Here is a 12,835-nt window from a genome sequence, read left to right as displayed (position 1 = left end):
CCAGGCTAAACTGAACTAAACCTTAGGCTTATATACCGTATCTTCTCTATAACAGTAGGCTCTGCACCCAACCCCACACTCCTTGCCTAGCTCTGCATCCCTGTCCCCCCTCCCTGCTTGGCTCTGAACCCTGTGCTCCCTCTGGTGGTCAAGTGGCTGGCAGGAAGGTAGGGACAGGGCAGGCAGGTAGAGATAGGAGACAAGGCAGGCATGCAGTCCCCCCAAGCCTTCCCCCAGGTAGGGACAGGGCAGGCAGGCAGGCCTCTTCCTCCTTATTTTTAATTTGGTTGGCCCAGACCCCCCCTTACCTTACCTTTAATTCTGGCTCCCTCCCTCGCTTGACATGGCTGCCTCTCTAGTGGGAAGAGGCAGTGAGTTTGCAGCATCACTGAACTGCAAGGCAGCGTTTCATAGTGACACAGAAAGTAAGAGGAATTGTCTGGGCATCTGTCCAGCAGTGACTCCTCTTCTCTTCTTCAGCGGCAGAGCGGTGCACAAGGCTGCCTGCCTGGTCCCACACCGCTTCCCGTGAGAGTTCTCGTGGGAATCAGCGCAGGACCAGGCAGGCAGTCTTGTGCGCCATTCTGCCGCTAGGGAAGAGGAGTCAGCCGACCAGGCAGGCAGGCAGCCTTGTGCGCTGCTCTGTCGCTGAAGAAGAGGAGTCAGCTGACCAGGCAGACGCGTCCAGCGAGGGAGGGTGCCAGAATTAGAATAAGGTAACCCGGGGAGGGGGAGGGAAGGGGTTGGGTATTCGCTCCAAAAGACGCAGCCTTATTTCCACCCACTCCAGGGGAAAAAGTGTGTCTTATGGAGTGAAAAATATGATATTTAACGTTTGCCTTATTTTAAAATAAAAAGTTTGGTGGAAATTTTATGGTCTTATGGTCTGTCTTTTTCTGACTTAACATTATTCTGAAAAATTAAAAAAACCTGAAATATGCCTGGTCCCAAGATTTCGGATAAAGGATCTTGTACCTGTACAAATGAATAAACTAGAAGGATATCCAAACTTGAGCATCTGCCATTTTCATTTCTTTAGTTATAAAATTTAAAATCATAAAATATGCATCAAAATATTTAATATGTATTTAATTTTATACCATATAATGGAGTCATATTCTGTTCACTTAATGGCTCAAGAAAACACATGATTTGACCAGGAGTGCTTAAATCTTTAACACTTTGAAAGGTGGGGTTCCATGGCGGGAACTAATACTTTGACTTCTAATAGTATTAGCCTCTCCTCCTTTGAATATCTACAGTTAAAGACGGGAGGGGAAAAACCCCACAATTTTCTGTAACACTTTTCATCTAAAACACAACCAAAAAAACCTCAGCAAACTGACATACGTTATATAAAAATATTGATATATCACGGAGAGCACTTAATGTAAGTTATATTTTATCTGGAATATTCTTTATATTGATAAGGATGTACCTAAGCAGACCGGTTAGACCAGTTTGTGCCCATCGATTATGTTGCTATAAGAGCCAGCACTAGAAGATTGACATTATTAGTCTTTTGACTTTCTTCTCTGTCTATCTCCACCCATCCCCAACCATGCAGATGAAGTTTGTGGAGTCCATTCTAAGCAACAATACAACAGATGACCACTGCCAAGAGTTTGTGACTCAGAAAGGATTGCTGCCTCTTATCACCATTCTTGGGCTTTCCAATTTGCCTATTGATTTCCCTACATCTGCTGCCTGCCAGGCTGTAGCTGGAGTTTGCAAGTCTATCTTGGTATGTAGTACTTTTTGCTGTTTTGTAACTGTCATCTCAGCACCAAAATAGTTTTTTGAAAAGTACAGTGTGTTTAGAGTGAAAAGGCAGGCATATTTACTACTACTCCTTATTTCTGTAGCGCTGCTAGATTTACATAGTGATGTTCATTGAAACATTCAAGAGAGAACATAGTCTAAACAAGCAGAACAAGTTAGGGGGTTAGGGAGTTTCTCAGGCAAGACTACTTTACAGTGAGTGGGGGGTTAGGACTTGCATGCAGCCTCTAAAAGGTGGCTTTTAGTTTTGATTTGAATAATGTCAGGGACAGAGCTTGACATATTGACTCAAGCAGTCTGTTCAAGCATATGGTTAAACAAGGGAGACGGAACTAGTCTGGAGTTGGTGGTAGAAGAGAAGGGTTCAAATAAGAGAGACTTGCCTGATGAACAAAGTTCCCAGAGAGGGGTATAGGGAGAGAGATAGAGGAGCTGCAGTGTGAATGCGCTTTTAAGTCAGGAGGAGTTTGAACTGTATGTGGGAAATGACTACAGGCGAGGAGTGATTTGGGCTTGGCAACTCTGGTAGAATATAAGTTTATTTTATTTTTTTACTATATATATATACCACTTATAACCTAAGTGGTATACATTCAGGTACTCAAGTATTTTCCCCTATATGTGCTGGCAGGCTCACACTTATCTAATGTACCTGGGGTAATGGGATGATTAAGTGACTTGCCCAGGGTCACAAGGAGCAGCAAGGGATTTGAACCCACAACCTCAGGGTGCTAAGGCTGTAGCCCTAACCACTGTGCCACACACTCACCAGTTGGGCATTAAAATTTTGAATGGATAGAAGGGGGGAGAGGTTTATGTGGAGGACCTGTGAGAACCACGTTGGCAGTATTGGCAAGCGATAAGGGTGTGGATAAGGGTTTGGTAATGTTCTCAGAGAAGGGTTGGATTTTGAGATGATGTAGAGAAAGAAACAGGTTTTGGTGGTCTGTTGGATTTGTGCAGTGAAAGAGAAGAGTCTAAGGTGACCCTGAGGTTGTGAGCTGGTGAGACAGGAAGGACGAGAGAGTTACTCACTGAGATAGGAAATGAGAGGTAGATTTAGGTGGAAGCATAGATAATTAGCTCAGTCTTGGTTATGTTCAATTTTAAGTGGCAACAGAACATCCAGGCAGCAAAGTCGAACAGGCAGGCTGGCACTTGGGCCTGGATTCTTGTAGAGATCTCTGATGTAGAGGTAGATCTAGGAATCATCAGCGTAGAAGTGATATTGAAAACCATGGGAAGAGATCAGAGCACCAAGGGAATGAATATAGATGGAGAAAAGAGGTCCCAGGACAGATCCCTGGGGTATCCCAACTAGTAGGGGGATACCAGTGGAGGAGGATCCACCATTTCATACAGTAAAAGTGTGACATGAGAGAAGAGAAGCATGAAAGAACAGAGCTTTGAAATCCTAGTGAGGCCAGGGTATCAAGGAGAAAGTGGTGGTCTACAGTGTCAAAGGCAGAGGATAGATAGATTGAGAATAATAATAATAATAATCAGTTTATATACCGCAGGGCCGTGAAGTTCTATGGGGTTTACAAAATTAAAAAAATACAATTTTAAAAAAGTTAGATAAGATTAGAAAGCTAGATAAGCAGGTACTCAAAAGTAATACTTTGATAAGCTAGATAGTCCATTACAGAGTCCTTGCCTACTAACTACCTAAGTACTTTGTGAATAAATATGTCTTTAAATGTCTCCTAAATTCCACATAGGAGTCAGAAAGCATAAGCAGGTGTTCTGAATCCTTACCCCATAATGCTAAAATGTGAAAAAAGATATTGATGATGTTTTTTGAATTTACAACCTCTAACAGGTGGAAAAACAAAATTCAAATGCGAAGTTCTCTTATGTTTGGTTGCAAATTAAAAGAGCTCAATTATATATTTGGGAGATAAGCCAAAAAGAGCCTTAAAAGAGAGGCAGCCAAACTTGAACTTCACCCAGGCCTCCATTGGCAACCAATGCAGTACTCGACAGGAGGGTGTTACATGATCATGTTTCTTCAACTGAAAAATCAGCCTGACCGCTGAATTCTGAATCATGCGCAATCGCTGCATATTCCTCTGGGATATTGCTAAGTAAGCAATATTACAGTAATCAAGCTGACTAAGTATAAGGGACTGCACCAAGATTCTAAATGAATTCAAGATCCGCATACCACGGGCAACGAGGCCAGTCTGAAGCAACCAGAATCATGAGGCCGGGATGTGTCACTGGCCGGTAGATAACTCGACCAACCACAGGCCACGGAGGAAACGCATACAGGAGCTCGTGAGCCCGCCAGAGTGAACCAAGGCATCCAGCCCTAAGCTTCCATGCTCTATTCTTTGACTGAAGAAGCTTCTGAGCTTCACGTTCTCTGCTGAAGCCAATAAGTCCATCTGGGGCTGACCCTAGCTCTGTACGATCGGATGGAACACTTTCCATGAGAAGGACCATTCTCCCGAGTCCACAACTTGTCGACTGAGGAAGTCTGCCTGTACGTTGTTGACTCCAGTCACATGCACTGCCAAGAGAGACAGATGATGTAACTCTGCCCAGCAAAACAGCATGCAAGCTTCCTAGCCCAAGGGAGTGCTTCTTGTGCCCCCTTGACAATTTACATACGCCACCATCACGGCGTTATCTGAGAACACTCGCACTGATTGTCCTTCCAGAGTGGGTTGGAGAGCAAGTAACACCAGATGAATCACCCGACTCTCCAGATGATTGATCAACCAACGCTTCTGATGAGGAGTCCACTGCCCCTGGAATGGTCCCCGCAGTGAGCATCCCAGCCCAACAGGCTTGCATCCGACATAAGAGTAATCCACTCTGTGATCCCAAGAGGTTTGCCCTAGCGGAGATCCTCCCCCTAAAGACACTAGCGCAGACTGCTGCAAGCTGGTTCTATCCAGGGGAGCGGTATCTGAAGGAGATTATTCTGAGGAGACCACCGAAAGAGGAGGGACTCCTGTAGAGGATAGAATAGAGGCTCCTTTTGGATCTGACCATGAACAGATCATTGGAGACTTTAGCAAGGACAGTTTCCATAGGGTGCAGGGGGTTAAAGCCCGATTGTCATCCCTAGCTATTCTCGACCCTCTCCAAAGTCAAAGCAACACCAGTAAACAGCATGCTCAAATAGCTTGGAGAAGAAGGCAAGGAGGGAGATGGGGTGATACTTGGAAGGGCAAGTAGGGTTCAGTGAAGGTTTTTTGAATAGTGGTGTAACTATAGTATGTTTGACAGTTGCAGTGGAAAGTGATAGATGGAGGAGGTGACAGTAGAAGAAAGAGTGTATAGTAGACAGGTGGTAAATCAGATCAGAGGAGCAGGTCATGAGTTTTGTGGAGGAAAGAAAATGTGCAGTTTCCTTTTAAATAATTTCTGGAAAAGAAGAATAGATGGCAGAGGCTGAAGGAGGGTTGACTGAGTGGGCTGGGGAGGGAGAGGTGGAGATGGCTTGGTTGAGAACTCAAGGTTAATCTTATGAAACTTGTCATAGAAGTATTCGGCTGTAGTATGGGGGAGGGGAGGAATTGATGGAGGGTTAGAGGTGAGGACACTTTGAAAAGAGAGTTCAGTGTGGCAAAGTGACGGTGAGGGTTGAAGCTGAGAGAGTTAGTCAAATGGGTATAGTAGTCCCGTTTGGCAAATGAAAGAGCAGACTGGAGGAAGGTCAGAAGGAATTTGGCATGAGTGCAAGATTTGAACCAAAGACGTTCAACGGACCAGGGTTGTGATTGATGTCCCTGGCTGAGAGTAAACAAAGGAGCAAGAGAATACGGACAAGAATAGGACAGGCATGAGTGTGGGCACTCCACGGACAAGATGCATACAAAAAGAGTGGAGATGGTTGAACGAGAGGAAGAAAATATTGAAGATTTAGGGTTGAGAAGAAGGTAGAAGACAAAAGGGAAGGTGAGGTGGTGAATTCAGAGTGAATGACATGGTGTTGAATTCAGTGGATTGGAGTGAGGAAAGAGTTTGGAAAGAAAGTATCAGAAGGAAAAGGTGTACAGGAGCCATGGAGGTGGGTGGATGGATAGAGAAGCTGCCTGGAGAATATTGAGAGGAGTATATAGGTGACTGCAAAACTTCCTCAGCAAGGCCTACTCAGTGGTTAGTAAGATTTATCCTAGATATGGGAGAATTTCTCTAGGCCTAGGCCTATAAGACATTGCTGACACATTAATGGGCTGTAAGGTCAAAACTGCTTTTAATGTAATCTGCTTAGGTTTTAAACAGAATAAAAATTTTAAAATAGCATAAGGGTGAGAGGTGGCTTAGAAAAAGTAACCTTCCAGGAGGATTCATGCACAAAAGAACAGCAAGTGTATCCTAATCCTGAGTTTGTGGCAGGGCAAGAGGGTGCTGGTAGCTTCCTGAGGTATAGCCTGCAATGATGATCTCTCCCTGGAGTCTTGGGACCCATTGACACTCCAGAGCCTTCCCACTATCGATTGGTGTACCTCAAGGCTGTGTCCTGGGACCACTCCTTTTCTCAATCTACACTTGCTCACTTGGAACGCTAATCTGTTCCGAAGGCTTCCAATATCACCTCTATGCTGACACCCCCCCCCCACCCACCCCAGATCTACCTCTCTGCGCCAAATAACTCTACTGAAACCCAGACTAGTGTCTTAGCCTGCCTACCTCACATTGCCGCCTGGATATCTCACTGCCATCTAAAATTTAATATGGCTAAAACAGCTGCTCATCTTTCTGCCTAAACTCACCTCTCCGCTTCTCTCATTCTCCTTCTCTGTGGACAATGCTCTCATCCTTCCTTTTTTGTTTGCTTGTAATCTCGGGGTCATCTTTGACTCCTCTCTCTCCGCTCAGATACAACATATCACTAAAACCTGCCATTTCTTGCTCTGTTATAGTACCAAAATACGACCCTTTTTCTCTGAGTACACTACCAAAACACTTATCCAGGCCCTCATCACCTCATGCTTAGAATACTGCAACTTGCTGCTCTCATGCCTTCTGCTTAGCCATCTCGCTCCACTCCAATCTGCCCAGAATTCGGCTGCATGACTTATATTCCAGGAGAGACGCTCTACTCACGCTACCCCTCTTCTAAAGTCACTTCATTGGGTTCCCATTCATTTCTGAATACAATTAAAACTCCTCTTACTGACCTACAAATGCATTCACTCAGCTGCCCCTCACTATCTCTCTTCACTTATCTCCCCCTATGTCTCCCACCCCCCTCCGTGCCTTTCCCTCCAACTGCCAACTTTAGACTCCGTCCCTTCTGCCTTGCTCTGCACTATATGCTTGGCACAAGCTGCCCAAATTCCTATGGTGGGCTCCGTCTCAGGCAGTGTTCAAGGCCCAGTTAAAAGCCCACCTCTTTGAGAGTGCTTTTGTCTCCTAACTCCTCTCACTTAGGATTCTGCATCCCCAGCCCTATATGTCATGTGTGTCTGTCCAAGTTAGATTGTAAGCTCTTCCGAGAAGGGACTATCTGTAAATGTCAAAATGTAGTGTTGCTTACGCCTTTCAGTGCTATATAAGTGACTAGTATTAGGGTAGTAGTACTCAACTGTGCACACTTGTTCTCCATTTCAGACTCTCTCACATGAGCCCAAGGTACTGCAGGAGGGTCTTCTGCAGCTGGATTGCATCCTGTCATCCCTGGAGCCTCTTCACAGGCCAATTGAGGCACCTGGTGGCTCAGTTCTGCTACGAGAGCTAGCCAATGCTGGGAATGTAACAGATGCTACTCTCTCAGCTCAGGCTACACCTCTACTTCATGCTTTGACAGCAGCACATGCCTACATCATGATGTTTGTGCATACCTGCAGAGTTGGACAGGTATGAACTTCCCTTAGTACTGCTATCTATTGTGTGTTTGGATTTGTTTTTTGTTTGAGATTTAATGCTACAACTGTTCTTGAGATCTAAAGCACTTTACTGAGTGCAAAAGCAAGTGCTAAGTAGATCATTCTGTTCTCTCATGGCAGAGTGAGATCCGGGCCATCTCTGTGAATCAGTGGGGTTCCCAGCTGGGATTGAATGTGTTGAGTAAGCTAAGCCAGCTTTATTGCTCACTGGTATGGGAAAGTACTGTCCTCCTGTCCCTCTGCACTCCAAACAGGTAAGAATGGTTTATTGCTTTGCCCAGGTTTGCTTTGCTACTTATGTCCCTTAATAAGTGGTTGTCTTCCATACTGCGCTTATTACAGATTTTTGATGAGTATGGAAAGGTTTTGGGATTTAAAATAAATTTGGATAAGACGGAAATTATGAATCTGACGCTGACTGATTTGGAGGTTGCTGGGCTTCGGGGGTACTTTCCTTTTTGCTGGGCCTTGCAGGGGATTAAATATTTGGGTATTCACATTCCTAAAGATCTTTCTAAACTATATGCTGTGAACTATCCTCCCATTTATCAGCACATTAGGCGTGACTTACAGCGGTGGAATGGTCTATGGCTTTCCTGGTGAGGACGGATAGCTGTAGTTAAGATGAATGTTCTACCACGATTGTTATTCCTTTTCCAAAAAATTGCCGGTTCCGGTGCCCTCTGCGGAATTGATGAGTTTGGGGTCAGAACTGCAGAGCTTTATTTGACAGAGGAAGCTTCCCAGATTATCTTAAAAGTTGATATGGGCAGCTAGAGAGGTAGGAGGTAGAGGGGTGCCTAATCTAACATGTCAACCCAGATTAAAATACTTCTGGATTGGGAAATCGGGGACTTTAAAAGTGGGGTGCAGTTGGAGCAAGTGAGTGGGGGTCCGGGGTTGTTGAAACATAAGCTTTGGGTCTCTGGTACATAGCGCTCCTGGCTCCAAAGCATTGATAATCCTTTTCTTAGGCATCTTATGATGTTGTGGTGCCGGGCACGGGCTCTAGTGTCCTCTCTGGCAATTATACAAGCTGAACCTCAGTTTCTGACGGGAAGGGATAACAGAGTCTTTCATCAATGAGCTCAGAAAGGGTTGATTAAATTTAGAGACCTATTGTGGCCTACAGGGGTCCTATCTTTTGCAGTGCTCCAGAGGAAATATGGGTTGCCTGCTGGGGACTATTTGGCTTATTATCAGATCCGACATTTTATGCATGCCCAGGGATGGGGATCTAGAGTACCTCTGGGGCAGGAACATTTTGAGAATTTGTGGTTGGTCCTGCAGAAGGTTCCTTGACCGCTCTCAGTGTTGTATCAGTACTGGAGGGGGAATTCTCATATTCATTTTTCTTCTATGACCCATTGGGAGGGGGATTTTGGACACTTGTTTACTTCTAAAGAATGGGGGGTTATATGCGGGAAGGTCTATAGGGCATCCTCTTGTGCATTGGTTCAGAAGAATGCTTACAAGTTACTGACCCTGTGGTCCTATACACCGTAGAGATTGCACCGAATGTTTCCTGGGGTGTCTTGATCAATGTTGGAGATGTGGTAATGCTGTAGGGGTCCTTTTTACATATCTGGTGGGATTGTTTGATAGTACACCCATTTTGGAGGAGCGTGGTTCATACTCTGGCCGAATCGATTGGCAGTCCGGTGGAAGAAACACCTCAAGGCTGTTTGTTGGGTTTGTACAATAATAGGGAATATCAATGGCACACTAAGCTCCTTCGCCTAGGTCTGGTGGCGGCAAAGTGTTTGATAGTGAACTATTGGAAAAGCAATTTAGCTCCCACTCCAGATGAATGGCTTAATCGATTGTTGTCTTTGGGGAAGATGGAGATGGCTGTGGCTAAACGTCGCTTTACTTATGTGTGTTATAGTTCTACTTGGAAAAAATTGGGGGCCATTTTGCATGCTCTTTCAGTATCCCCTACTGCTTGTTAACCATTCTGATCTGTTGGGGATGGACTGTAGTCATGGGAATTAGCTCTGGTGTTTGGGGGTGATGGGGTATGGGGGATTTGTTGTATTGTATATTGCTGCAATATTTTGTTCATCTTAGTTTGCTGTTTATGGCATAGTTGATGTAATCTTGATGTTATTGTGTGAATGTAACTTTATTTTCAAAAACTAATAAAAAAAAATTTAAAGATTAAAAAAATAAGTGGGTGTCTTCCACCATTCTCCAGATGTGCATTTCTATTCAGTTCTTGAAATATTTGATATATCAGTCTGAGAATGAGGTCTAAAACTTCTGTGCATAGCAATGACAACCATAAATCCTTGTGAAAATTCCTTGATTTTAGCCTTCACTGTTGCAAGGAGGTCATGGGAAATGTTTAGGGAAAGATTGGTGGGCCTCGAAGTCCAGTACTAATTTCTTGGTGTCTGTTGCAGCTTGCCTTCTGGATGTGAGTTTGGTCAGGTAGACATGCAGAAATTGGTTCCCAAGGATGAGAAAACAGCCAGCAATTCTCTGCAAGGAATCAAGAAACCTGGTAAGAGCATGGTGTGTTGAGACCGAGGTATTTTTATAGGTAGTAATGTAATGTAATTTATTTCTTATATACCGCTACATCCGTTAGGTTCTAAGCGGTTTACAGAAAATATACATTAAGATTAGAAATAAGAAAGGTACTTGAAAAATTCCCTTACTGTCCCGAAGGCTCACAATCTAACTAAAGTACCTGGAGGGTAATAGAGAAGTGAAAAGTAGAGTTAGAGGAAAAATAAAAATAAAATAAATATTTTAATAAGACAGCATTGATCTAAATACTTTGGAAGGTAGAAGAGAGGAGAGAAAGGAATAGAAGCAGAAGGGGGAGCCGTTGAACAGTAGAATTCTGGAGAAATTTAAATGATAGAAATAGAACAAAACAAAGACAAAAGGCAAAACAATAGATAAGATTAAAGATAAATCATAAGCTGGAAAGAAAAATAAAATAAAACTTTGTCTTCAATCCACGGTTTCAGCGTCACATTCCTGGCAGGTCCTGGTAGTAGTGGTATATATTGTAAATTCCCAGTATAACAGCCTTATCCCAGGACAAGCAGGCAGCATATTCTTAACTGATGGGTGACGGCACCGACGGAGCCTCGGTACGGACAATTTTAGAGTGATTGCACTCTAAGAACTCAGAAAGTTCTAGTTAGGCCGCACCGCGCATGCGCGAGTGCCTTCCCGCCCGACGGAGGCGCGCGGTCCCCAGTTTCTTAATTTCCGCGGAGCTAAGAAGACACGTTTTTTTCAACGGCCATTGAAAGATTTTTCATTTGCCTTCCCACTCGCGTATTTTTCTTCTTGGAAGCTTATCTTCCTTTTTTTATTTGTTTATCTATCCCAAAAAAATCAAATTGATAATTTTTCTTTTATTTTCTCGGGTTCGCCCCGGCGGGGCCTGTTGCCACCATCGAAGCCTCTGCTTTCGATTTGGCGGAGGACGTATTTACCTTCATGCCCTCTCAACCAGGATTCAAAAAGTGCCAACGGTGTGCGCGCCCCATCTCGTTGACCGACCCGCACAATTGGTGTCTGCAGTGCTTAGTTCCGGATCATAGGGCTTCCACCTGCACCCGTTGTGCTACTCTTAAGAAGCGCACCTTAAAAAACAGGCAGCTTCAACAGAAACTTCTCTTTGGTGCCGCGATGGCTGATCCCTCAGCATCGACACCGGCATCGACGGCTTCTCAACAGGCGCCCACTTCATCGACGCCGCGTGACATCATTCCGGCGTCGCACCTTTCAGGTAAGACGGCTAAGAAGCCTTCCTCCTTGGAGCGTCCTCCGGTCACTGTGGCAGAGAGTCCAGTCCTGCCGACCTCGAGGCGCCCTTGTAAACGCTCCGCCCCTATTGAGGTGAATGCATCCTCCTCGGCCTCCTCATCCTCTGGGCGTCGAGCGGCACCGCAGGTACCGCAGAAAAAGAAAGCGATACCGGTGCCTTCCTTGGATGACCATATTGCAGCTGTCCTTCAAGTCCAACTGAAAGAGCAATTACAGCAGCTCCTTCCTGCTCTGTTGGCACCGAACCTTCCAGTTCCAGTCTGGTCTGAGCCGCCGGTACCGGACATGGAGCAGCCGCTATTGTCGGCTTCCACTCTTTCGGTACCGGTCCATTCTGCCTACTCGGCTTCCATGCCAGTATTATCTGTGGAACCGAGAGGCCTCCATCGGGCTGTTCAAACGACCGAACCTCCACTGCTGTCTGATCACTCCTGGCACCGGCAACCTCTAACTTCTCCAGGTACCACCTCTATGCGATCTGGGAAGTCGGTGCGCAAAACCCGGCATGCTGAACCTTCGACAACGGATTCCCGGGGTCGAGGCTCTCAGGTACGGGACCCTGATCTGTGTGATGACTCTGAGGAGCCTTTGCTGTCTGAGGACGAGGTTTCTTCAGCTGAGGAAGACCCCTCTCTGCGGGAACCTTCTTCTAAACCGGAACATTCCTCCTTTACATCCTTTTTAAAGGAGATGTGTGAGTCTCTTTCTATTCCTTTGGAGGCTGAATCCAAGAAATCTAAGGCATTCCTTGAAGCTTTGGACTTTGATCAGCCTCCAAAGGAATTTCTTAAATTGCCCCTCCATGACATTTTGAGGGAGACTTTCTATAAAAATCTCGAGACACCTTTAACCATCCCTGGTGCTCCTCGCAAGTTGGATACTTTATACAAAGTCATTCCAATTCCAGGCTTTGACAAACCCCAGCTCCCGCATGAATCTTTGTTGGTTGAGTCCACTCTCAAAAAGTCTGCGGGCACTAGTGTCTATGCTTCTGTTCCTCCTGGCAGAGAGGGGAAGGCCATGGATAAGTTTGGCAAGCGTTTGTACCAAAATGCTATGCTTGCCAATAGATCAAGTAATTATGCATTTCATTTTTCCTTTTTTTTGAAGCACTCATTCAACAACTGGCTTCCTTTGAAAAGTACTTACCTGAATGGAAACTGACTTCTTTCCACCATTACACTTCCAGTCTCTTACAGCTTAGAAAATTCATGGTCCGTTCAATTTACGACACCTTCGAACTCACCTCGTGGGCTACTGCGATGGCTGTGGCTATGCGCCGTCTGGCTTGGGTTAGGGTTGCAGAGCTTGATATCAACCACCAGGATCTCCTTGCCAATGCTCCTTGCTTCGGGGACGAGTTATTTGGTGACTTTCGATTTCACCACACATAAATTGTCGGCACATGAGACTTG

At 45.1% G+C, this 12,835-nt stretch overlaps 1 protein-coding gene across 7 annotated transcripts in view; it reads left to right on the top strand.

The window, feature by feature from the left end:
- The window catches only part of HUWE1 (HECT, UBA and WWE domain containing E3 ubiquitin protein ligase 1), a 779,197-nt gene that overhangs the window by 244,601 nt on the left and 521,761 nt on the right, over nt 1-12,835 (top strand). For all 7 annotated transcript variants that reach the window (XM_033921870.1, XM_033921880.1, XM_033921834.1 and 4 more), the window contains 4 exons: nt 1,568-1,744; nt 7,354-7,599; nt 7,749-7,882; nt 10,034-10,134. In XM_033921870.1, the coding sequence (XP_033777761.1) occupies nt 1,568-1,744; nt 7,354-7,599; nt 7,749-7,882; nt 10,034-10,134 (658 nt within the window). The remainder of the gene's footprint in view (nt 1-1,567; nt 1,745-7,353; nt 7,600-7,748; nt 7,883-10,033; nt 10,135-12,835) is intronic.

This window comes from Geotrypetes seraphini, chromosome 1 (assembly GCF_902459505.1).
Source record: "Geotrypetes seraphini chromosome 1, aGeoSer1.1, whole genome shotgun sequence".
Classification (NCBI taxonomy): domain Eukaryota; kingdom Metazoa; phylum Chordata; class Amphibia; order Gymnophiona; family Dermophiidae; genus Geotrypetes; species Geotrypetes seraphini.
The sequence above is the reverse complement of the archived record's forward strand: the minus strand, read 5'-3'. Positions and strand labels throughout refer to the sequence as shown.